Source organism: Vipera berus (genome assembly GCF_964194415.1).
Source record: "Vipera berus genome assembly, chromosome: 2".
NCBI lineage: Eukaryota > Metazoa > Chordata > Lepidosauria > Squamata > Viperidae > Vipera > Vipera berus.
In genome coordinates, this window is record NC_138203.1 from 212116046 (window position 1) to 212141770 (window position 25725).

At 37.0% G+C, this 25725-nt stretch overlaps 1 protein-coding gene across 1 annotated transcript in view; it reads left to right on the top strand.

Annotated features, from left to right (window-relative positions):
* The window catches only part of CYFIP2 (cytoplasmic FMR1 interacting protein 2), a gene marked incomplete at its 3' end in the record, with an annotated part of 58736 nt that extends 40749 nt beyond the window's left edge, over positions 1-17987 (top strand). The window contains exons 22-31 of the mRNA XM_081316742.1: positions 558-757; positions 1751-1838; positions 2970-3113; positions 4246-4336; positions 5969-6099; positions 10247-10319; positions 10683-10777; positions 16346-16584; positions 16829-16976; positions 17820-17987. Of these exons, the coding sequence (XP_081172868.1) occupies positions 558-757; positions 1751-1838; positions 2970-3113; positions 4246-4336; positions 5969-6099; positions 10247-10319; positions 10683-10777; positions 16346-16584; positions 16829-16976; positions 17820-17987 (1377 nt within the window). The remainder of the gene's footprint in view (positions 1-557; positions 758-1750; positions 1839-2969; positions 3114-4245; positions 4337-5968; positions 6100-10246; positions 10320-10682; positions 10778-16345; positions 16585-16828; positions 16977-17819) is intronic.
* Between the last annotated feature and the right edge of the window lie 7738 nt (positions 17988-25725).

Below are 25725 nucleotides of genomic sequence, written 5' to 3' on the forward strand. Positions count from 1 at the left end.
TTGGCAGGATGTTATAAACAACTTGGGTTGGGAAGAAGCAAAAATTGGACTTGATTCTGATTCACAAATGCACTTTATACAAGAGTACTTGACTTACAACAATTCATTTAGTGACTGTTTGAAGTTACAATAGCACTGAAAAAAGTGACCTATGACTATTTTTCACATTTACAACTGTTATAGCATCTCCATGCTCATGTGATCAGAATTCAGAAACTTGACAACTGATATTTATGATGGTTGCAGTGTCCTGGGGTCAAGCGATCACCTTTTGCAACTTCCTGACAAGCAAAGTCAGTGAAGTCACTTAACAACTGTGTACTCACTTAACAGTTGCAATGATTCACAGCTCTGGCAAGAAAGGTTGTAAAATAGGGCAAAATTCATTTAACAACTGTCTCACTTAGCAATAGAAATGTTGGTCGTAAGTCAGAAACTACCTGTATATAGAATGCATTTGTTAATATTTGATTTAATCTAATAATATGGGGTAAATAAACATTGTATATAAGGGATTTCAGTTTTTATCCTGATAAAGCAGTTTTTTTTCAATGCAGGAACTTGAATGGCTTTTGGAGATCAATCGTTTGACACACAGACTCTTGTGCAACCACATGACTCTGGACAGTTTTGATGCCATGTTCCGCGAGGCCAATCATAATGTGTCAGCTCCTTATGGGCGCATCACGCTGCATGTCTTCTGGGAGCTAAACTTTGATTTTCTACCTAATTACTGCTACAATGGGTCTACTAACAGGTACAAATGAAATGCCAAAATAATATGTTTTGGTCCCCTCACTGAAGACTAGAGATAAATCACTAAGCTGCTAGGGTCCCAAAGGTGCTTTTCATGAGGCAACTGGACTTCTTTGTTTTTCTTTGAAGATGTTTTGCTTCTCATCCAAGAAGCTTCGTCAGCTCTGACTGGATGGTGGGGAATGGAAGGATTTATACTTCTTGCAGACAGCTGGTCATTTGCATTCTTTTAGAGAATCACTGAGGCCACTTGGACGTTTATCTGTGTCCTCAGGTCATTTAAGTAGTGCAAATGGGTGTGAAGCCTTCTTGGAATTGTTGAAAGGAGTGTGTTGTAGACTGGACAACACTACAACACAGTCCTTTCAGCAGTTGACCTTGAGGACACAGGTAAACCTCCAAATGGCTTCAACAACTCTCTAAAAGAATGCAAATGACCAGCTGTCTGCAAGGAGTATAAATCCTTCCATAACTATGACCTTTGATGACTGAGAATCTCCATAGACATTAAGCTGCTAGGGATAAATAACTGCAATAGTTTTGCATCTCTATGTTTACTGCTCTTCCCAAAAGCTAGAATACATTTCTTAACAAGAAGACTTAGTTTTACAGTACAACTAATTGCCCAGAGAGACAGTGGTTTTCACTAGATGTCTTCAAGTAGAAGCTGCACAATAATTAGTCTAGGATAATTTAATTTTAATTATTGCACTGAGTAGGTGTTTGAATTCTGTAGCCTAAATGACTTCTTTCTATTCCATAGTCCAAACCAGGTTGCATTATATAATGAATTCCATGTAACTGACTAGTACGGATGCAAAAGTGTTACATGTCTTAATGGAAGATACATCTAAAATAAGTTGTGTTAAATTAGGAAGCAATGTTTAATTGAAACATAGATACTTTGTGTTATTAGTGGCTTGGGATGACTAATACAGCCTCCTCCTCCTCCAGTTTCACACACACTTTTTTTGTCTGTTTTTACAAATATTAGGTTTGTGCGGACAGCAATTCCATTCACTCAAGAACCCCAGAGAGATAAACCTGCCAACGTTCAGCCATATTATCTTTATGGCTCAAAGGTGAGTCAAAAAACATGTTTGCTATTTCTAGATCCCCTTGCAGCTGATAGGGGAATTTGAAAATTCCTGTGTTCCTAATTTTATAGAATACTTGGCAAGAATAATCAATAGTAGGCAATCCTAATTTTTGACCACTTCAGAATAAAGGAGTTTAAGTTTTCCACGTTGCACCATCTGAAACAGTGCAGCATTGGGTATAAAATAATAACTGTGAACAAGGAAGCTAGTGCATGTCTGTAACTCATTATTTATGTATCAGAGCATTTTTGGAGTTTTAAGAGGGCCGATGTCCCCCCCCCCAGTATATTTCACTGTTATCAGTGGTTCACACAGTACTTAAGCCCAAGATGTTATATACAGTTAGTCCTCAACTTACAACCATCCATTTAGTAACCTTTCAAGGTTACAGCATCACTGAAAAAATGACATGACCAGTTTTCATACCTACGATTATTGCAGCATCCCCATGGTCACATGGCCAAAATTTGGATGCTTGGCATGAATAATGAGAGTTGCTGTCTGCCGGTGGTCCTGCAATTATCTTTTGTGACCTCTGACAAGCAAAGTTAATGGGAAAGCCAGATTCACATAACAGCATTGTTACTTCACTTAACAGCTTTGGCAAGAAAAGGCCATAGTGGAGCAAAACTCACTTAAACTCACATGGCTTAGCAATAAAATTTTTGGACTCCATTGCAGTTGTAAGCAGACATTACAAGACATTGTGCATCAAACCTTTCATGCTGTTTTTAGGAGCAGCTCCCACTGTTGGAGACAGAAGCAACTTTCTAAAATGGACTAAACGTTTCTTTTGGCATCAGAAAATAGTACAGCAGTATCAACCAAGCTCAGACTGCTGGGCTGATATTACAGCTTCGATCCTGTATTGCTAAATTCCCTTTCCATGTCTTTAGATTATCTTTAAATAAAACTTACGAATTAATGCATTATTGTTTAGTAGCTGTTTGAAATGCCATTGCTAAAAGAGAAAAAGAATCTGAGCCGAATTGTTTGGATGTGAAGAGGTGAGGGAAAAGAATAAAATATCGGTCATTGCCTGGTGGTTATCAACATATAACAACAATATGTTAGTTGTCTTATTAAATAAATTTTTGCTTCTCTTATTCTCAGCCGCTCAACATTGCATACAGCCACATTTATAGCTCTTACCGAAACTTTGTGGGACCCCCCCACTTCAAGACAATCTGCCGACTCCTTGGATACCAAGGGATTGCTGTTGTGATGGAAGAATTGTTGAAGATTGTCAAAAGCCTGGTAATGGGGATAAATAAACCCACTGTTTTCATCTTCCTTCTCTTCCTCCTTCTCTTCCTCCTCCTAAAGTTCCTTGTGGTTCCCCAAAATCTGCTCCAGAAATTTGATTGGTGTTCTGGCAGAGATCTGAGGGGAACTGCAAGTGGATCTGGGGAAGAGAAAATGAAAACTCATGTTGTGTGAATAGAAGTTGATTCATGTGTCATTGAATATAGCCTCAAGATTTTAAGGCCCAAGGTTGCAAACTTCTGCTATAATTCTGTAATTATTCTGAGAGATCCCATGATATGGTAAACCTGTGTTCAAAAACCTATATATCAAATTTATCAGGTCAGCACACATAATTTCCCCATCATTAAGATATAGTGGTTTCTTGGTAGCAAAAGGAAAAAAGAAAAAATACTTTTTGCACTGAAATATAACAATATAAAAAATCTGCTTGGGTTTTTTTAAGTAGGGTTAGCGTCAGTGTAAACTTTTAAAATTGTTTTCTTATTTTTCATATTCTATTTTTCTTACTCTTACTATTTTTATTTCCGTAAACAGAATGCATCAATCCCACCCACTCCTCTCCTAGCAGGCATTCATTTTTTAAAAAAATAGATTTTGGGTTGCAAACATTTGCGATAGGGATAGGATTCATTTTCAAAGAAAAATATTTTTAAACAGCTATTTGGATATATTTAATATATTGTAGCCCACTTAAAAGTGATCTTTGTTTTTGGTCTTAATATAAATACTCTGAAACAGTTCACAACAAGAATATAGTACTTGTTTGGATCCCAGCTCAAAAACACAACTGCACGTCCAGTTGCCAATTTCGATTATCTGTTTTTATTTGGCAAATGTTTCCCTTTGGGTTTTGGAACTTCTGAAGCCTCAGCTTCTTCCTACAAACTTTTGAACTCAGAAGAAGTATCTGGCATAGCTACATCTGTTTATTTCTGTTTAATAAGCCATTATATTTGAGGCTTCCTTCTTCTTTGAACTGGATCAAGATTACTGGCAACTGCATAAATTAGCTGAAGAGAGCCAAGATTTGCAGCTGCAGGCCACTTTATAACACTGAAGCTGCTTTGAAGGTTGAGTCTACTTCTCAGAGCTGACATTCATCTCCAATTGCTTCTGATAGTTGCAAGGAACCATCCTTCAGTATGTGAAGACCTTGATAGAGGTGATGCCGAAGATTTGCCGCCTGCCAAGGCATGAGTATGGATCTCCAGGTCAGTACTGTGAAATTAGTAAATCTGGAGAAATTTCTTGACAGTGAGAACAATTAATCGGTGGAATGGCTTGCATCCAGAAGTTGTGGTGCTTCAACACTGGAGGTTTTTAATAAGAGATTGGGCAACCATTTGTCTGAAATGATATTGAATTTCCTGCTTAAGCAGGGGGTTGGACTAGAAGACCCCCAAAGTCCCTTCCAACTCTGTTATTCTGTTAATTCTTATTTGTTTATCACTTTTGGGTATTCCTGTTCTTTACCTAAAATCATCAGCATAATGTATTTTGAATTATACTTATTTTAAAGGTTTCATTGTACTACCCATTTCATTTTATCTACTGTACATGTTTGCAGCAATTTTCTCTGGTCTCAACTTGTGCTCTAGACATGAAGAAATATATTTTAAAAATTAACATTCCAGGTTTAATTTAGCAACTAACTGAGAATTGTAAAAACAACCTAGTTACTGTGAAAGAATCACTGTAGAAACATAGAGTTGAGCTCAGTGCAAGAATCCAAATTAAGGCATCCCAGATATGCCAACAACTTATCTGGGCTGTTATTTCCACTGACAAACTTCCTATCAGGATTTTTTTTCTAACATTAAATCAAATTCAGTTTTTGTGTAAATTAATCTACTATGCTTCCTGCACAATAGAATGAAATTTTTGAACTTCTGAAATATGTCATCCTTTCAAATATTTGAAGAGTGCTGTAATACCATGTTTCCCAGAAAATAAGACTCGGTCTTATGTTTTTTCCTCTCCAAAAGAGACACCAGGTCATATTTTGGGGGGATATCTTTTCCATGGTCTCACCTTGCAGCAGCACCGACAGCCCAGCCAGCCTACTTCTTCTGCGGCAAATCGCTGCCGCTTCCATTTCCATTTCAGGAAAAGCCTCTGCAGCCGAGAACCAAACTCCGGATTGACGTGTGTGGTGCCCCCCCCCCCCCGCACACATCAATGCAGAGCTCAGTTTTCAGCTGCAGAGGCCTTTCCTGAAGGCCTCTGATGGCAAAATGGAGGCTGGAGGCAATGTGCGTGAGCAGCGGTCTAAAAATTGCCTTTGCTTTTTTTGTAGCCACATCACACTGTTTGCAATCAGCTGCTATTACAAGATCTTTTTTGCAAATACTGTTACCAAGCTAAGAATCCCCATCCTGTATTTGTGCATCGGTTTCTTATTGAAGAGTTTTCTACTTGTCTCTGTTAAATTTATTTATTTTACTTACCCACATTGTTTTAATTTTTTTACCCATTAACAAAATCTGAGGCCCCACCTCTTCCCAGTTACATCTGCCCATTGCATTTGATATGCTTCAGAGAGAGCATGATTCAGATCCTTTTGCTAGGAACTTAGGCCAGGTAGGTCCTACGAGGTGGGCCTGGATAAGCCCCCAAGTGGCCTCAACGGCTCTCAGAGAGCTAATGACCACCATTCAGAGTGCTAACAAGCAGGTGGCTGCAGAAAATATAAATCCTTTCATTCCCCACCATTCAATTAGAACTGAAGAAGCTTCTTCGATGAGAAATGAAACGTTTTCAAGAAAAAACGAAGAAAGTCCAGTTGCCTTTTGAAAAAGCAGTCAGCTACTTTGTAGTTTTATTTATATCTTGCTTTTCCCCAGGAATCCTGGAGTTTTTCCATCACCAGCTGAAGGACATAATTGAATATGCAGAACTAAAGACTGATGTATTCCAAAGTCTGAGGGAAGTGGGTAATGCCATTCTTTTCTGCCTTCTCATAGAACAGGCCTTGGTGAGTTAAAATGAATTATTTGGGGAAATAATTGGGCTTAAATCATTGTATGTGAAACAAAGGAAGAAACAAATGAATTATCTGTGTTCAATTAGATGTCAGTATAGAACTTCTTAGTTCAGGAACTCCTACATTCCCAGTTCTGCACAGCGGCCTTCTTCAACCTGAATGCCATCCAGATATGTGGATGTCAAATCCCAGAATTTATGATAGCAATGGCCATGCTGCTTGGGATATTCAGTGAGCTGAAGCCACATAACCAGAAAGGTCCCAGATTGAAAAGGATGCTGCAGCTTGCTATTACTTGTCACAGTTCTTTTCAGAGGCTTGCTAAAAGCCAGGCAGAAAGAAGTACTGAGACAAACACAAAAGCAGAAGTGCTTGTCCATATTAATGCACTCTAAGTGCCTAAAGACAATTCTGATGAGCTGATTTTATTTACTTACTTGCTTTTCCATTTCCTATTGCAAAAAAAAACCACAGTTGCCTTCAGGCTTCATTGCAGATTGTGATCAGCTGCATCTCTAACCAACCACAATAGTATCAAAATAATAACATGTGCACCTTGATAACATGATGTATGTGCTTCATTTTTAAAATGTGCAATGAGCCCTTACCTATCAGTCCCACTTGAGGTGTAGCAGTGATGGTTGTAGTGCATTTTGTTAATTTTGCATAAAATTGCTCTAAAGATCTGTAAAGACAACTTGACTCATCAGGTTAGCACCCAATATTGCTTCCCACATACCTGGGATAGCATCCAGCTCCAAATGAAAAAAAAAGATGTCTATTCTGTCAGAATATATCTTAATAACCAATGAAGGAATTTGCTATATAGCTTAGGGATGTTCTGAGTTGTAGTTCGGCAAGTTCTGGAGTGCCACAGGTACCAGTTTATAACTCTCTGATATTTCCCTTCTTCCATTAAGATGAAAAACATATTTACCAATTTTAAAGATATAATTTCAAGAAGTCATGCTTATTCTTCTTGTTGCTGGGACAATCCTTCTAATTTGCACAGTATTAAAACTATACTTGAAAGCTCACAGTAGGTTCTCCCTTTTATTGGGCATGTTGTTTTTTGAATTGCTTAATAATAGCACATTGTTTATTGTGACAATAGTATAGTACCAATAATTTGCAGATTGCCAAAGGTGGAATGGAGGTAAGCATTCTGAATCATATGCCAAGAACAATCCTCTGGTCTGGAAGAAAGAAACCGTATTTCTTGTATCCATAATTAAATTATCTAATTTCCCTGACAGTTTTCAGTTCTTAAATGCAGAAGGTGGCATCTAAAATAATTTATTTGGTTTTTTTATGATCACAAGATAAGCACCCTGCATGCAGAATGTATTTTACTGAGTACATTGTATCACTTATGGATGTTTCTTCATTGAGGCCCTGCTGATGACAGGGTGCTGCATCAAGCAGCTAAAACCTTCCCTCTGTGTTGGACTTCCAAAGAATGAAGTCGAACATCCCAGTTCTGATGTGGCCTTTTTTATAAAATAGGAAACAGTGATATCTAATTATATGATTTATTACTTACCATAAAGTATTGCAGTCAAAGTTAAGGCAACAACTCCTTAAGACTCCTCTATAAAAAATGTACATAAAATTACATTCTGTAAATCACTGAGGCTTGAATAAGGGACCAGTGGTCTATATAAAGTGTGGCTGGGAATTGGAGAATTGATCACAACGTTCCAAATGCGTCTTCACTCAAGGGTGTATCAAAACCGCCTCCTTTTGCAGTGTCTTGCCTCCTTGCATGCAGCTATCATGGCTTACTTTGTTGCTATACCGCCATGTAGAGTCATGCAGAATTTGCTGCAATCATTACTCAAGTCTCTGCCAACATTCCTGCTTCCGAGGTCTTGCCTCTTTGTGTGTCTGCAGTTTAGATTAACTCTGGATCGCTGTATGTGTTTTTAAATTCCTTCTCATTTTGTGGTTCCTCTCTCAGCCTCTTCCAGCTCAGTTCTAAGTATGGCTACTTGGAAATAAGTTTGACCTGAGATCAGTAGGGCTTTATTCCCAGGAAAATAGACAACTTACAACACAGAGTCTCTTTTTAGAGTGGTCCATACCAAGAAACGTGCAGCAAATTAATGAAACTTAGGTTTGAATGTATATAGATGAACAGCTGTATTATATCCACCTTGGTGGAGCAGTGGGCTAATGCCTCCTTAAGTAACACCAGCTGCCTGCAATTAGTGCAGGTTCGCATCCCACTAGGCTCAAGGTTGACTCAGCCTTCCATCCTTCCGAGGTAGGTAAAATGAGGACCCAGATTGTTGGGGGCAATTAAGCTGACTTTGTAATAATGCCGCTATAAGCAGGCATATACATAGAATGAAGGCTACTGCTAAGCTTGTAAGCCGCCCTGAGTCTTCGGAGAAGGGCGGGATATAAATGGAATTAAAATAAATAAATAAAAATAAATAAATATCCACTGTATACTTAGAGCCTGAAGGCCAATCAAGATCTCCCATGTTTTTAAAAGTAAAAGCAGTTCCTAAAGATTTGAATCTGGCCTATGTCTTTATGACCAGGAGGTTGATCCTTCCTCTCTGCCATCCTGTATTTTTCCCCATTTGACATGTAGGGAGCAGATAAGTCTTCCTTTCCTGTAAGCACAGTCTTGAACCAAATGTCACACAGCTCTTGTGGCTGCTTTCAGATGAAAAACACAGCAACAACAAAGAAGCCCAACAGAAAAATCTTGTGTCGAATCGACTTTGGCACCCAGTCTGGTTCATGTTCTTCTTCCTTTAGTTTGCATCTCTTATTTACTACCAATTGATTCCGAATGAAGTTGATTAAAAAAGAAGACACCTCAGGAAGTCAGACTCTGTTGAGTGATGCCAAGGAGTCATTTTATGAGTACATCGGAGTGGGCAGTACTAGAATTCTCAGACCCTCTGTTTTATATTTTTAGGCATTTTCCTGTAATCACAGGGCCCATAGGCTGCTAACATCTTGATTAGAAGTTACCAAACGGTTTGCAACATTATTCCAAATACTCTGTGTCCAGATGTTAGACCAGCCTTTCTAACCTCCAAACTCAGACTGTACGCCTATCAGACTGATCATTGCCCCACTGCGATCAGTGGCCAAGGAAGGGTGTGTGAAAAAGTTACCTTTAGCTATGCCCTTGCTACTTTCCATCTTGTGTTTTTTTCAGTTTACCTAATGTTAAGTCTTTGTTGATGCACACTTATAATTAACATAGCCAAAAATGATCCAATTTTCATTTTTTTTCTTTAAAAGGCAAGTTAACAACCCTACTATATAAATTTAATTTATAATATCGTCATGCTATTTTTCAAGGTAAAGCCTTGTCAAAATAGGTTACAGTATAATGTAAGCACATTTTTTCATAAATCTAGGTTCTGGCTTATTGTTTGAACATAGTGGCTTAAATGCAACTAGTTTTTATCACATATTGTAATACACTATGACTTACACACTGTAAGTTTTTGTAATGGGACTTCTCAGTACCAGGTACAAGATGTTCAATCATAATTAAAGTCATGGCCTAGTAGAAAACCTGAAAGTCTGGTACATTCTGGAGTTTTTTCTGTTAGTGCAAGACATACTACATGTTTTGTTACTGAAACAGGATGAAATTTTCAGGGTGTCTTTATAGTTCATATTTAAACAAATCACTCAGAGAATTCTTAAGACTGATTTTAAAAAAGCAATTGTGAGTGAACAAATCAATTAAATATGTCTATGAGGAACCTATATGTGAATACACCTATGTGGAATAATGTAACCACCTCAAGATACATCAACACAGACCCTCATAGTCCTTGGATTACACAAAGGAGGAGGAGCTTGGTTAATTATCAGCAGCCCTTATTACAGTTTTATGGAGAGTACATCATTCAGCAGCAGGGATCAAAAAATCCTACTGCTGAATCAAAAGAAGTAACAAAGCAGAAGCTACAATTTTTTAAAAAAGATTATCTTTATTATAAACTTACTTTTGACACAGGTTATGTGTCTGTTGTCCTGGATATTGAGCTAGAATTAAATAGCTTTCTGATCACTATGGCCTTCCCAGTTTGGTTGACAGCTAAACAGTCAATTCTTAGGTAATTTTTAACACCTTTTATTTTTCTTCCTCCTGCCTCAGTCCCAGGAAGAAGTGTGTGATTTGCTGCATGCTGCTCCCTTCCAAAATATTTTACCCAGGGTCTACATCAAAGGTAAGGAGTGGAGAGATGCATAGATATCAGTCATTATTCCCTAGCTGGGTAGTAGCTACGAAGTTACAGATATTTCAGCTTTCAAAGAATCTTAGATATAGTTAGCTGTTCATTGCCTTCATTGGACTAGGGGCCCTACTGGCCAATCCACAAGAAAGAGCAAGATGTTTGTGTTAAAATCAAGACCCTCTTACAAGTGTATTTGGTGTCAGTTATAAGTAGAGACCCTTTTTCACAATTCATTTCCACGATTTTATGTCATACTTGTCCCAGAGTTGGATAATGGTTGGGAGATGACTCTGAAATGCTAGGGTTTTTTTTCTTTTTGCTTTCTCATTTCACTGTTTGCTGCTCGCTTAACAGAAGGAGAACGCTTGGAGGTACGCATGAAGCGTCTCGAAGCCAAATATGCCCCACTTCACCTGGTTCCCTTAATAGAGAGGCTGGGAACTCCTCAGGTAAGGATGACATTGAAACCCATATTGACTGGGTGCCACAATACGTCACCCAGCCCTGATTCTCTCTCCCCCATCCCCCATCCCTTGACTGCCCTGGATCTCAGGAAGCCTTTCTGGTTTTGTTGCCTGGATTTCAACTGTACATCCCAGAATATTTGTAGAAATATCACTTGTGACCGAACAAAATTAGTGAAATTCAATGTGGTTCTTATGTAGTTGTGTCCCCCATAATCGCCATCTGCCACAGAGACAATCAGTTTATCATTATTGGCCTGAATCAGAATTATTTGTTGTTGGTTTTTGTTGTTGTTCACATGAATGTCAGGCAAGGCATTCATTCATCTCTTGTTTCTGTAAGTGGACGCTGAAGTTTCAAAGTAGTCATGGACTCCTACTTTATCCTACACCCCTGGCTCCCATTTTTTTTCAGAGAGAAATCCTATATAACCAGACGATCTGCTTAGTGCAGATCACAGTGGTCATATGCATCTATATTACCATGGAGTATAAATCCTAGATTTCTCTATCCGATCTTTTTGAACTAACAGACTATTACAGACTGTTGCCCATTCTTGACCCAAGCTTCAGTGTTGAAGATAGAATGTCTCTGTAATAAAGAAATGGAGATAGCCATGTTCTGGCTTGTGAGCTTCAGCACTGAGATGGGTGAACATAGCATTTCAGAAGTTTTGGTACTACACAAACCCAAGTAGATTTTTCAATTTGCCTTCTCATCCCCTGCTCTTATCTCCTTCCTTTTTGCAGCCAAAGAGAGACATGACAGTTCATGTTTTACCACTTGTTGACTGTCATTACAAATATAACTTTAAGCATTCTACAAATTTTTATTAGATTAAGTATGTGTTTAATGAAACTTTTAAACCACTGTTATTGGTCCATATGTACCCCAAAACATAGCCATTGAATCGTGTTTCAGGTTAAATCCTCATCCCAACTATCAGAAGGAAAAGGTGACGAGGGGAACGTGCTTCTATATCAAGACATTTTCTTGATTCACTTTCTTAGTGTATCATTCACAAGAATCTGCAATCAATCCTGGCATTCTGATGACAACACGTTTTGACATTTGATTACTTGTCTCCCTTTCAAGCGCACATACACAGGCATACCCAGCCATTCTACATTTTTGAATACATATTTAAAATGGCCAGTGGACTGTTTGCAATTCCAGAAATGTTGGGTTTTCTCCCTGCTTTTATATTCTGTGGCTTGGCTCACTTGCATGAGTTATTTAATCTTTGTGCTTGGAACAGCCCTTTTTTGCTACACACCTGCTCTTTACTTGTGATTCTTTTAATAGAGGGCTTGGTCTTAAAGCTATCAGCTCTACTAGTTTCCCCCCCCTTTTATGATTTTGACTTTTAAAACCACTGAGATGTTGACATTTAATTTAAAAAAGACACAATACCAGTATGGTACAGGCTATGTGTCTGTCTTATGACACCCAGTATTCCAATGTTTGTTCTGGATCACAAAATTTAAATATAAATTCATTTCATGGGCTCATTTTTGAACTGATCCTTGTGGAGGACTAAATGAATACAAGGAAGTTTGTGTTTGCCTGTTCCAACCTAGCCCCCTCCAAATGTGTGAAGACAGCAACTCAGAATTCTCAGATATCATGCTGGTAGTTGCTGTCCCTACAAGATGGAGGAGGACAGCCTGTGCTTGGGGGCTTCTCTGTATGTAGTGCTTTGCTCTTTGTCTGACATCCATATAACCAAGTCAGTGGTCTCAGAACAGCAGTCCAGATAAAATGAATGACTTCCATTGCTTCTGTTGATTTCAGTGAGATATTTGTAAGCCTGTACTAACTGCAGTCTGTGGCACACAAGAACATTTAATTAAACATTTAATTTAGAGTCAACCTAAATGTGACATGGTGGGAAATCCAAAATTAGAATTTCTTCTAAAAAAACAATTAAAAACTTCATCAGAGTCCCATATCAAGTGAGGTAACTTGCTCAGCCTTTGAACCCTTTTTAAAATCCTCATATTTAATCTAAAGCTCCATGAACTGCTAATGGTTAACAGCAACAAACCTCACAGCAGATTCCAATTAGAAATATTCCTCATCCAAGTATCTTCCTTGATTTTACACTACACCTTAAAGATATAATTTGTTCAGTCTTATACATTCTATGGATGTACAGATTGCTCATGGTGATTTAAATTCAACTGAATCAGTTCAGATTGATTAATACTATAAAAACACAAACGTTCATGGTTGAAGTTAAATCTGTTTGGATACCTCTAATACAATTATTCAAACTGGATCAGCTATTCTATTTGGAAGGTCAAGTCAAATCATAAATTCTACTGGTTGAATGTTGGAATTTAATATTGCTAATTATCTAATACACTTTACTCATTTTTCAAATACTCAGGATTACTAAAACAGTAATTCTCACCACCAAACATACCCAGTCAGAAAAATCAGGTAGAATTGATTTCTATGGGAAGTTCTCACTTCACAAATACATACTGCACTATCAGCTGTCTCACATCCAGCATGAAAGTGGTAATTTTAGAGATGATAAAAATATAAAGTACAGAGGGAGATATGTTGTTGGTGATCTCAGCTGATTGTTACTAACACAGCAAAGTCTTGGGCCTTCTTGTTCTTGGATTGTTTGCTTCTGAGTTACACAGATAATAATGTCTGTGGGGAAGCTATCCCATATTTCCATGGGATCCCACTGAGTTTTTCACTACCCTCCTTCTATTCCTAGATTAATATCTCCATTTGAGTTGTATCACATCATACCCTTCCTCTGAAATGCAGATAGGCATTCCTTAATATTCAAGCACACTGTATGCCCAATTGAGAACCATGTGTACCTCAGCATTTTTTTATGGAAAACTCTGGAGGAATAGGCGTGAAACAATGTAGTTCTAACGGCTATGTCACATTAGTCTCAAGAAAATAACATATTTTTCTTTAATTGTATTGTTAATTTTAGGAAAGGTCCCAGATATAGAATATATACATTTTACATACAATAATTTGATTTGCATCTCTTTGCATTTTCTGTAAAGTTAATTTTTTTCCCTTCAGAATGTTCTTATAACTCTATTTATTTATTTATTTATTTTATACACCACACCATCGAAAGCGACTCAATAGATTAGATAATAACAGTAGAACATCTAATCTCAGATTTGCTACGTGAAACAACTATGGCCTTAGATTTTGCTAATCACTCTTTGGAACTATTGAGAAACATTGTTTTGATACTAAATGAATATAATCTGCATTAAAATTATTAGAAAACACTTGGAGCAGAAAAGAAGAGACTGAAATACTTTCGTCAGTATAATTCCCACTGAATTTTGTGGGAAATTACTTGAGAGGAAATCAGTGTAAGATTTCAGTATAAGAATCTTCAACATGCAAAAGAAGTATATAGACTGGTAATTATTTTCAGAGATTCCCAATATGGCCTGATTTGCATATATTGATTTACTCCTTGGTAAAGTGCACTTATATTCATAGTTTTCTATACCATCGTTTAGCTTTCAGTGCCTAATGGTTTAAAAATGGATTGATCCATTACTATCAATACACATACTAATGTTTTTCTTTAGATTTAAACTAGAAGTAATGGGTAACTCCTACCTTAATAGGAGTTTTTTTGAACATAAAAAATAAACAGTACTGAAGTTACTCAACATGTATTAATGAAGGTGCCTTAGCATTTTTGTGAAGCAAATAGATAAAGTCCATCCAGCTGTGCTGTCTTGTGGTCGCAACTGCATTATCAAAGGACTGAAATGGCCTAGCTGTGTGATGGCTGAAATACCTTTAGTGGTTCATTTCATTCTGCCATCCTGCCTCTCATTTGTATGCTGCATATCTGTATTTTCATTGTGCTGCTCTTTCAAATGAAAGTGTAGAAAATTGACAGCTGCCATTCTCCAGGCAATAGTACCCGTGTTTCCCCAAAAGTAAGGTGGGGTTTAAATATGTGAACAACCGGTTCTCTGTGTGGATGCTGCTTCCGGAAGTCCATTCTGGGCCTGGGCAACACAAAATTAGCTACCAGTTCTGCCAAAGTGGTGCAAACTGGCTGAATCCCACCACTGGCCTATCCCAAAAATAAGCCCTAGCTTGATTTTGGGTGGTGGGTCTAATATAAGTCCTACCCCAAAAATAAGCCCTAGTTTGGGGGCGAGGCAAACACCTAAAAATCAAGCTGGGCTGGGGGTGTGGATCTGCCCCACCTGCCCCGCACCCATTTACCTTGCAGCCAGGCCTCTCCTCCTTGGTCCACTTCTGCAGCCAGGCCTGCGTTTCTCAGTCACAGGCCTTTCCAGAAGGTCTGTGCAGCTAAGAACTAAGCTATGGATCCAATCCATAGCTCGGTTCTGCAAGACCTCTGCAGCCAAAGACCGAGCTATAGATGAATCTATAGCTCAGTACTCAGCTGCAGTGGCCTTCCGACTGCAAAATACAGGCCAAAATGCAGCTGCAGAATGAAGCTGCTCCTTTGGCCCCAGAAGAAGTGGACCTGCTGGGCCAGGCTGTTGGTGCTGGAGGTGAGTAAGACATTCCCCAAAAATAAGACCTGGTGCCTCTTTTAGAAGCAAAAAATAAAAATAAATTTAGATCCGGTCTTATTTTCGGGGAAACACGGTATATATAGCCCTCATTCATTTCTGCCTGCAAATGATTTACACTTTTTAAAGTTCCAAAAATTGATATTGTAAAAAATTATTTTTTGACTATATTTTACCACCGCTTCTAAATTCTACAAAATTTCTATAAAATTGACTTTTCATATCAAAGCAGCGAAAAATAATTGTTCTTATATTATCTCAAAAATGCTTATTCTCTTGTCATCATGACTAAAATACACAATTAAAAATTATTAAAATAGTGACATTTTTTCCTAGGCTCTCTTTATCATCTGCCACATTATAAGTTTTACATGAATTTTGCATTATAAATAATATTAAATATAAGCATGTAATCAGATATGTAAGATCATCCTAAAGAGGAAATGCAAATTCACATAGGCATGCAGATCTGGATTAATAATGTATAATAAGCAGATACTGTTAATATATTTAATAAATGCACACCTAAAATACATGGTCTTATGCAAATTATACTTCATAGAAGTTAAATATTCACTACAGTAAGAAAACATTATTGCAAACATATATTTCAGTGTGAGGAATTCAATTTTCAAGAACAATACCATGTGCGGAAAATTAATTTTTTTAAAAAATCCTAATAGATAAGCAAATGTTGGCTCTTTCCAAAATGTCATTTCATTTGAAGAATACCAGTAAAGTAATAAATATTTGGGTAAAATATACAAAGATGTATTAGAAAGTAACTTCCTTAAACTAAACAGCAAATCAGCTCATTGTTCTCAGGCAAAATTTACTAGATTTTAATTCAATCTAAGCAGACTAAGCCCTTTCTTAAACAGGTTTAAGAACAGGTTCCAAACTTTATTGGAAGTTTGGGTGGGGAGATCAATCTGGGAATTCTGGGAAAAATTGGTATCTCATAATAGAACTTTCCTTCCTCATCAGCAAATAGCCATAGCCCGTGAAGGAGACTTGCTGACCAAGGAGAGGTTGTGCTGTGGGCTGTCCATGTTTGAAGTTATCCTGACGCGCATTCGGAGCTACCTCCAAGACCCCATCTGGCGTGGGCCTCCCCCAACCAATGGCGTCATGCATGTTGATGAATGTGTTGAATTTCACCGGCTCTGGAGCGCCATGCAATTTGTGTACTGCATTCCTGTTGGAACAAATGAATTCACTGCTGAGTGAGTAGGCCTGTGTTGAAGGCTATATCCATTCTGCAAAGAGCTGAGATTTTATGACATGTAAATCTATGCTAGTGACTTGATTCCGTATCTTTGAGGCTAGACCTGAATGAAGGCCATATGGCTGTCTTTTTGTTGTATGAACTTCTCAGAATATATTATTTCTTCATAGAATCAAGCAAGATGACTTCCAAATCTTTCCATCATTTCCAAATAATGTCTTCCCTATTCCTTTTTACTCTAGACAGTGCTTTGGAGATGGCTTAAACTGGGCTGGCTGCTCCGTCATAGTTCTTCTGGGACAACAGCGTCGTTTCGACCTTTTTGACTTCTGCTATCATTTGTTAAAAGTGCAGAGACAGGATGGGAAGGATGAAATCATAAAGAATGTGGTAAGTCTGAGAGGACTTGGACGCCATGTGTAGGGTTTGTTCCACTAGCTGACTGCACACTCTATACATTGGTGGTTCCCCAGAGTTGAAACAGATTTTTTACATATCCCAGGTGGAAACTTGAAAATAGTTTGCTGTCAAACTTCAGAACTTTTACACGCACTGAATCTCTTTCAGCAAGATGACTTTCTGGCCAGGAATATCCAAATTTTGGAACCTTTGACATTCTTTGTGCAAAGCATCTGCTTTACCACTAAGCCATGGATTTTCTCCTGAAATTGTCTTTTTTATTCTAAACAAAGCAGACAATTGTCTACCAGATTAGCACAACTTGTATTTGGGGGATTTTGCATTTTTATGTAGGAGAATTATATAAAGGAACAGTAAGTAGCTCTTCCCAACTGAACTCGGTGATATTTGATGTGGATACTTTGTATATGCATAAAATAAATTCAGGATCTGCTGACCTTTATTAGCAATCAATTGTGTACTTTTGCCTCTATGGTAGTGAGGTAAAGAGAAAGAGGAAAAGAAAGACTCAAGGAAGTCAATAATTTAACAAATATAGGTCCACTTGTACATACATTTAATAAAAAAATAAGCAAATGACTTATCTTTTAGCTCCTTTGTGGAAGTATGTAAAGAGATGTTATATTTATGATGCCTTAGGAATAGGGGAGTTTGAAACATTTTTTTCCCATTTAGTCCCACTTAGAGGTAGGAAAGACCTATTCTAAATATTTAACCAGTAGTCTTGTTGATTGTTTTGACAACAGGGTGGCTAAAAAATAGTAGAGATGGTGTTCATGTTTCCTTATTCCCTGTTTTTGTTTCAATCTCCAGCCACTTAAGAAAATGGCTGACAGGATCAGGAAGTACCAAATTCTGAACAATGAGATTTTTGCCATCCTGAACAAATACATGAAATCGGTGGAAACAGACAGTTCAACAGTTGAGCATGTGCGCTGCTTCCAACCCCCCATCCATCAGTCCTTGGCGACAACATGTTAGGTTTTCAGCCTTGGAAATACAGTGTGAAGATTTGTGTCTTTCCATTGGATATTGGTGAGAAAGAAGTGGTTGGACTCCAACTGTTGGAAGCCAAACAGCTGCAAACACAGGTCCGCAGCAAAGCAGACATGGATGGATCCAGTACACAAAGATGCATTTCCTAGAAGACTCATTTGAATGCATGTTCTTCTATATCTTTCTGGCTGGCTTTACCTATAGTGTTGAAACTGTGGTGAGAAGGAGCAGAAAGTGGTTTCCTTCTGAAGTTTCTTTTATTTTCATGACAACCCATAAGCATCTGATCAAGCACAAAAATCTGCAGTCTTCATATGGTCATTATTTTTAAGATTCCAGTAAAGAAGCCCACATTTCAAAATGTTGCAAGTCTTGGTGCACACTAAACAATAGTTTTCCTTGATAACTTAGTTTTGTGGTATAAGTGCTTAAACATTTTGAAATAATGAGTTTCTCCCATTGCAGGTGATACAGAAAAAAAACCATCCTATTGTTTTAAAATTGCATAGAATTGTCTACTTGGAATTAACCGGTTTTTGCTGTAATTGTTATCTCGCCTTCTAGATTTACTTTGCTAAGCCAAATTTGGAATTAAGTTTACACTGGAATATTAACACATTTTCTCAGTTTTTTCATTGGCTGACCATGCTACGGAGAAGGGAAAACAAAGTGATGCTTTCTTTTCAATCTCTTTCTTGACATGAATACATCTGAGCTAATATTTGTTTCTTACTGTTAGAATTACAGACAGTCATTGTCTATATGTGATAAACATTGTAATGGCATCCAGCCCTTAGTGAAGTTAGCAGGCCACATCATTTTCGAAGATTGATTGGAAATGGGGTTCATATTTTGAGCTGAGCATCTTTTTCCTCTTTGGAATGCTTTTAGTAGAAGAATGAGATTGTTATATTTCTGTATTCCTGAAAAATGGTAATCTATGGTAATTCAAGATTATAGATCCATATTTAGTAATTGAAAGGAAATGCTCTTAAGAATACATACAACAAAATCTTTGTTCTAAGCAAGAGCTTGCCTTCCTTTAATATGTATGGTTTCATTGACATATGAATTCCCAATAGCTGATTTAAAAAATGAATAAGCTTACAGAATGAAGGGGAGGGATAATTTGAGAACACATATGTGCTCTTCTTCATAACAGACCTCTTACTTTCTTCCTCCAGGTGATAAATCCATGTAATTTGAATGAGAGGTACTACACATAAGTCAGGCTTTCCATAACAGATATGTATAGGAGAAGGTACGCCTTAAAGAGACAAGATCGGGCAAGAATGATGAAAGAAACAGAACTATTAAGTTAGTCACAATTCTTCCTATCAGGCGAGAAGATCTTTGCAGCTCTAAATATGACAGTAAAATAGATTCTGAGGATAAAAGCTACCCAGTTTAGCAAGTCTAATTACCCAAGCAGAACTTGTTTAATTACCAGAACCGATGTAGCAGGTCATAAAAGGAAAGGGAGGATCTGTTAAGACCCTTAAGAGAATAATTCATTTCTGAGTTCTTTTGATATACTCTAAGGGACCTGATAAAATTCATCAAGCAAGTTCCCCTGTAATTCTCCAGGGCAAAAAGAGGAATTTTAGAACAAAGTTCTTTAACATTTCAGTTGTTCAGATTAATTTTCTATAAAGAAAATATAAGTTGCTCTATAGTTGCTTACAATTTCAAAATTAAGGGTAAAAAATATTAAAGATTTGGACAGTTTTTCTTGTTTGTTGAGAACTACAAGGGTACAGTGCATTAAAAAGTTCCTTTATGTAAATGAATGACAGTATGTAAGACAATAATTGTCTTCTATTGATCTCATGGAGGTTCAATCATTAGAACATCTTGGTAATTTGTTGCTGGTGCCACTTTAAGATAATGATCTGTGAAATTCTTAGAGAGGAGATGTTGGTAGAGGTCTTTACCTGTTATTTAATCTGCAAGAAATAAAGACAGGCTTTTCCACTGTTGGATGTTTCCCAACAGTTCCTGCCTCTTCCATAACAATTGGCTTTTAACCTTATCTTGTTGAAGACTAGTTTTGCCAAATTTGCAGCCCTCCAAAATTTTGACCCCACCCCTGATGGGAAGATGCCAAAGAGGGGCAATCTAGCTAAGATTTTTTCCCCATCATTTAGATTTTAGAAATTTTCATCTGTGCTTTTTCTTCTTTATCATAAATGCATATTTAATTACCCTTCATCAAATGCCAGGTGTTATTAAACCAGAATTACTAACTTTTTTCGGTTTGATAAATATACAAAGAAAAATAGCTTAATGTTCTCTATTTTCAATCTTGGAAGAACATTATGTCCTAAGCAACATCAGCAGCATAACATTATTAGTATTAAGTATGTGGCCTTTTTTAAATCCCTCCTTTCCACTGAAGGTTTACATCTTTTCATAAAAGAAGTTGATGAAATATTGTTTCACATATCATATCTGTTTCCCATGTATAACTACTAAGGCAGCTATTCAAGTGGCAAGATATTTTTCAAGCTTTTTTCATGCAACAGAAAACCATGATATCAGCAACACTAAGCCCTCTATCCAAGACCATCAAAGCAGATATTCAGATATACAGTTTGCTTATTTGTACAAAGGAGATATTCACCTAATCATACATAGTTTGTTTTTCACATGAGCTCAAACCTTGCCATGCCAGATTCCAGGTTGAATTGAAGTCAACATGTGTGAAAACTTTGTGTGCAAATGTCTGATTTAGTGTAATATCTCAGGTGTGATGCTGAAACTGGGTTTACCCTTAACATTCATTCAGTGGGTTTGTGGTGGTTAAATAGGGGTCTCTTGTAGTGATGTAAATATGAAATGCTCATAGAATTTAGACTCTGAACACATACAGCAATGGTGAACAAGAATTCAGAGTAGGGAAATGTTCTACTCTTTTCAATCCTAAATTTCTGCTGGAACAGTTCAAATATTTTGTGGTTTTTATGGAAAGCAAGTACTGCTGCCATCACTCCTTAACATCACTGTTTCTACCATAGTAAGCCTTGATCAACTTAAAAAAACACAGCAAAATTTAAAAACTAAACCAAACATGAATATGTTTGTGATTGATTTTGAATTCACTTGACGAGATACGCAGGTGTTCTGCTCCTTGTTCCTTTCTTTTTTATTCTTCTTAAAGCAGTCATTAATTATAATAAATAAATAAAAATGCAGCTACCCATCAGAGCAGGATAATGTCACATAAATTTTCCATTTATGTTCAAAACAAATTATCCTGCCAAAGTCTCTGTTGTAGGATTAGTATAACATTTTATATCTTGTTTTCTGAAGAAGTGTCTAGAGAACAGTAATTCTAATAAGCATTTTCAATCATGTGAAATAGGTTTGTTGGGTTCTGCTTTTATATTACTATTACAAAAGAATTCTCAATCATTCCCAGAAAAAAATCAATGCTACTTGTGGGGAAATCCTAAATATTATCTGTATGTGTGTGGTGCTGAAAAGAAAAGCAAGATTTTGTTGAAGGTAGAAAGTCTCATCGCTGAGTGTTAGAGAACCTCAAAGTAAGTTCAGATCTATTTCACTCAGGTTGTTTAAATAATACTGTAAAATATTGATCCATCTGCTAGAGCACGGGTGTCAAACTCGCCACGTCAAATGACGTGTTGCAACGTATCGCGACTCTTTTTGCATTGCTGGGAATGGGGTGGGCGGGGCTTCGGTATGATGAAACTGGCCCGCGGGCTGGCAGTTTGAAACCCCTGTGCTAGAGACTATTTTTTCCTCTGAGATTTCGTTCTCTGAATGACTTGCCTCATGTTTGTATTGGGCTGCATAGAATGCTATTCTAATTTCCCCTGCTGTGAGATACATTGCAAAATTGTGAAATGTAAATCACTCATCCCAAACTATATGCTAAGATAGTACTCCAACGTTTATGAGGACACCATTTCTGTCTCAAAAAATAATAATAAAGATGGGCCAATGTAAAGCTATCTGTAACTCCACAAAGCCTAACCCCATAGAGACATATAGCACAATTGTTTGCCTTGATGAAGTGTGAAGTCCACCTGTGTATAGAATTCATGCAAGGCATAGGAATGGAAATCTTGGTTGCAGATAATGCTTATTCCCACACATTTCAAAAGCATGTTTGTGAAATTTAAATGTGCACCTATTTTTTATACCAGGTGGTGTTATTCACTTATCAGATGTTGGGCTCATGTTAATCTAAGTACAAAACCATGTATTTCCTGTTCTTATGATTGAGAAGGAAAAGATGATTTTTCAACAGGCAAATAACAGAAAAATTGGGACTGAGAGGCCCTAACTACCTCTTTTTCAGTAATTTGCAACTTTCAAGTTTAATTTTCAACAACCACAAAAATGTTTTGGTGCATTGAAATTATCTGACCACATATAACATGTAGTTTGGTTGGTAGTAATTCTTCATGGGAATTAGCAATTTACAAAAATGCTTTATAAGTCCTCTGAACTAAGAAAAGTACAAAACAGTGATTTCTTCAATACATTTTGATTCTCTCTAGCTCAGTTAGGTTGCTCTTATTTTGGTTTTGATTATTTCAGATGGAAAACAATTTGAAATGATTTGAAATGAACATTACGCTTGAATTCTATTCCTTTCCCCAACAGCACTTGTCAGATATATCAGTGCCCATAGTAATTCCCCTGCTTTTCTGTATTACTCTGCATTTCGTTAGTATTGGATATTTGAGAACATAAACACAATCTTTTTTAAAAGGAAAATATAAGGAAAATCTTTGTGTAATTCTTCCAAATGTATCCTGTTTGTATGAAAAATGTCTTAAGTTTTTTTGTACAATGACTTTACATTTATTTATGGTGCAGTATATTTTCAGCAGTGATCAGCTATGGTGTTTGAATCATATTTGCTAAGCAGCAGAAAATGGTATATATTGTTTTATATTTTTTGTTCTTTCATCATTGGTCAACAGAGGTTTTGTTGCTGTTCCAATGCTTCTCTAATAATAAGATACCTTGCGTGCGATGACATGATGATGACCTGTATTGCAGTTTCAAACAATGTGTACAATAAAGTTGGGATGGATCTAATTAACAAGAGGGGGGAATTTGAAATAATAAATGTGTGAACACAAGGGTGAAAAAATGACTCCAGCACTTGATTTTGCCTGTGATTTAGGATACAAGATGAATTTCCTTGAATTGGGCATTTCAGAATCACCTGATGTTACAAATAAATCTGGGTATTCCACTGCTGTGTCATGTCTGCAACGTTAAATTGCCACTCATAAACTGGTGATCTTGCAGAATGGCAAAAAGGGAAATGCAAACAGGAGCAATGGTAGGAAAGGGCCATAAACAGTTTTTCCTAATTTTCTATGAAACACCTCTGTGCCTCTTAGGCGAGTTTAAAGCCATGACCCAAACATTTTACATGGATGAGTAAAAGAGTAAAACCTGGATAATTGTTTCCAGGATGAAAGATGCTTACTGTTTGGGAAATAAGAGTTTTTATCATCAGTGTGGCAGAATGTAATGAGGTTTTTTTGAATTTAATTTACATCAGATTATTATTAGCATTATTAGCATCACTTTCGATGCATGCATTAATGTGTCATATTAAAGCAATTTACTAACAATCATTGGAAATGTTCTAGGGACAGTCTTGAAGGCTTGCAGTGGCCTTGCTCAGCATTAGGCTTCAAATTATACACCTTTGTAGTGTAAGTGAAATAACAGTAAAATTACTTTCTTTAATATTCACATAAAGGGCTACTGATGATGAAGAAGAATTCTTCTGCTGTGTGATATATTCTGTGTGATATATTCTGGTAGATCAAGAAACTGAAAGTTGCATTTATTAATTCTTTATTTGTCCATTCGGACCATGAAAAACCACACAGGATGAAAATTGATTCATTCAAGCTGCAGTAGTGGAGACGGCTCCTGTGCACTCCTTGGACAGCAAAAGTGACAAACAAGTAAGAACTGTTGTGTATAAAAACAAACATATTACTGAAAGGCAAAATTACAAAATTCTGTCTTACTTATTTAGGCCAAGTCATGTGATCAAACTCACTGGAAAAGGTAGTTCTGCTTAGAATGGTCATGAGTAAAAAGTAATAAGGCTTCAAAAATGAAATAAAATTAACCTTCACACTGATTATATACCCTTAAAGCCAACACCAGTCAAGTAAAATAGGTGAAAGAAGTCATAAGATTGGAAAATGTGGAGAGAGCTAGTCCATAGAATTGCAGAGAATCAGGCATGATTGAATAGACAACATCTGCCTGTTGTATTGTTGGCTTTTCTTTAAAATACTCAGACATAAGCAAGAATACCTTGAAGGCCCAAAATGCCCTTTACTTTACCATACTAAGAAAATTTATGATCAAGTATAAAGCTACTATCTAAAATCAAATTGTATTGCAAAAATTCCCCCAGCAGCCATAGAAAAACAGCAAAGCTGTTAATAATATGCAATTCTGTGAAAAAGAATTTGCCTTCTCCCTCTATGGATTTCCTAAATGTATATCTTTAACTGCTGAATGTTATCAAAGCTTTATGTTGGTCCTGTTGGCAAATAACCCTCCCCCCAGATATTGTGCAGGTTTTATTTATTTCATAAAGTTATCCTATATGCAACTTCTTCCAAATTCTGTTTTACTTGTTCATTCGCCTATAAATTAGCAGCTGAGATGAGATTACATTAACTGAGAAAGGTATATACATGCATTCAGCAAATCTATACAGAAGCAAGTACCGGTATATTTATTTAAGGGTAAGAATTTATTTGTCTTTCTACAAATTTAAAGAGTAACTCGGAGGGAAAAGCCCTAGCCTGTGGTGGAAATGCACTTCAGCTTCTGACAAACAAAGTCAATGGGGAAACCAGATTGACTTCAAAACCGTGGTGCTAATGTTATGTTCGGTTAGGCTTTGACGAGGCAAAGCGGTGAAACGGCAAGCATGTTTATTAAGTAACAACAGAAGCAGCCCTAGTGGCTGCTGAACAGCTATATATACGGTTTGCCTCGAGGCGGCAACCAATAGATTTAAAGTAACAATTCCCGCCCAAAACATAGTTAACAGCTTGGAGACAGGCAGTCTGGGTTGCAGCAACAAGAACCATTAAGCAATCATTCACTTCAGTACAGCAATTAAGGTCACTACGTTGTGCAACTGATTGCAGCAATTAAGGCCAATACATTACACCTAACAAGTGCAGTGATTCGCTTAACAACTGTGGAAAGGGAGGTCATAAAATAGGGGAACATTCAACAAATGTCTCGCTTAGCAACAGAAATTTTGGGCTCAATTACGGTCATAAGTCAAGGACTATGGTTGGATGCATATATACACATGGATATGCATATATACATCACTTATGTGTATATCCAGCACATTCCGTATGACACATACAAATTGAGATATCTTTTTACTCCAGCATCAATCTCTAAATTGTCTTTAAGCTAAGCGGCACAAACTGCACATTGCACATAATTAGTCTATGCAATTACAAAAGTGCATTTGACACTTGCTAGACCAGTTTTCCAAGAAGTGGTACAACCAGCATAAAATGGGCATTGCTCTAATACCATTTTTCACAAGGTTTTTTTTTAAAAGTACTTACTGTTAATTGGCTTGAATTCCAGAAGGCAGGAAGCAGGGAGGGTCATCTTAATTGGAGCAGTCTAAGAACCTGTTCCTTTAGGAAAAAAATAAAAGCTGGCTAAA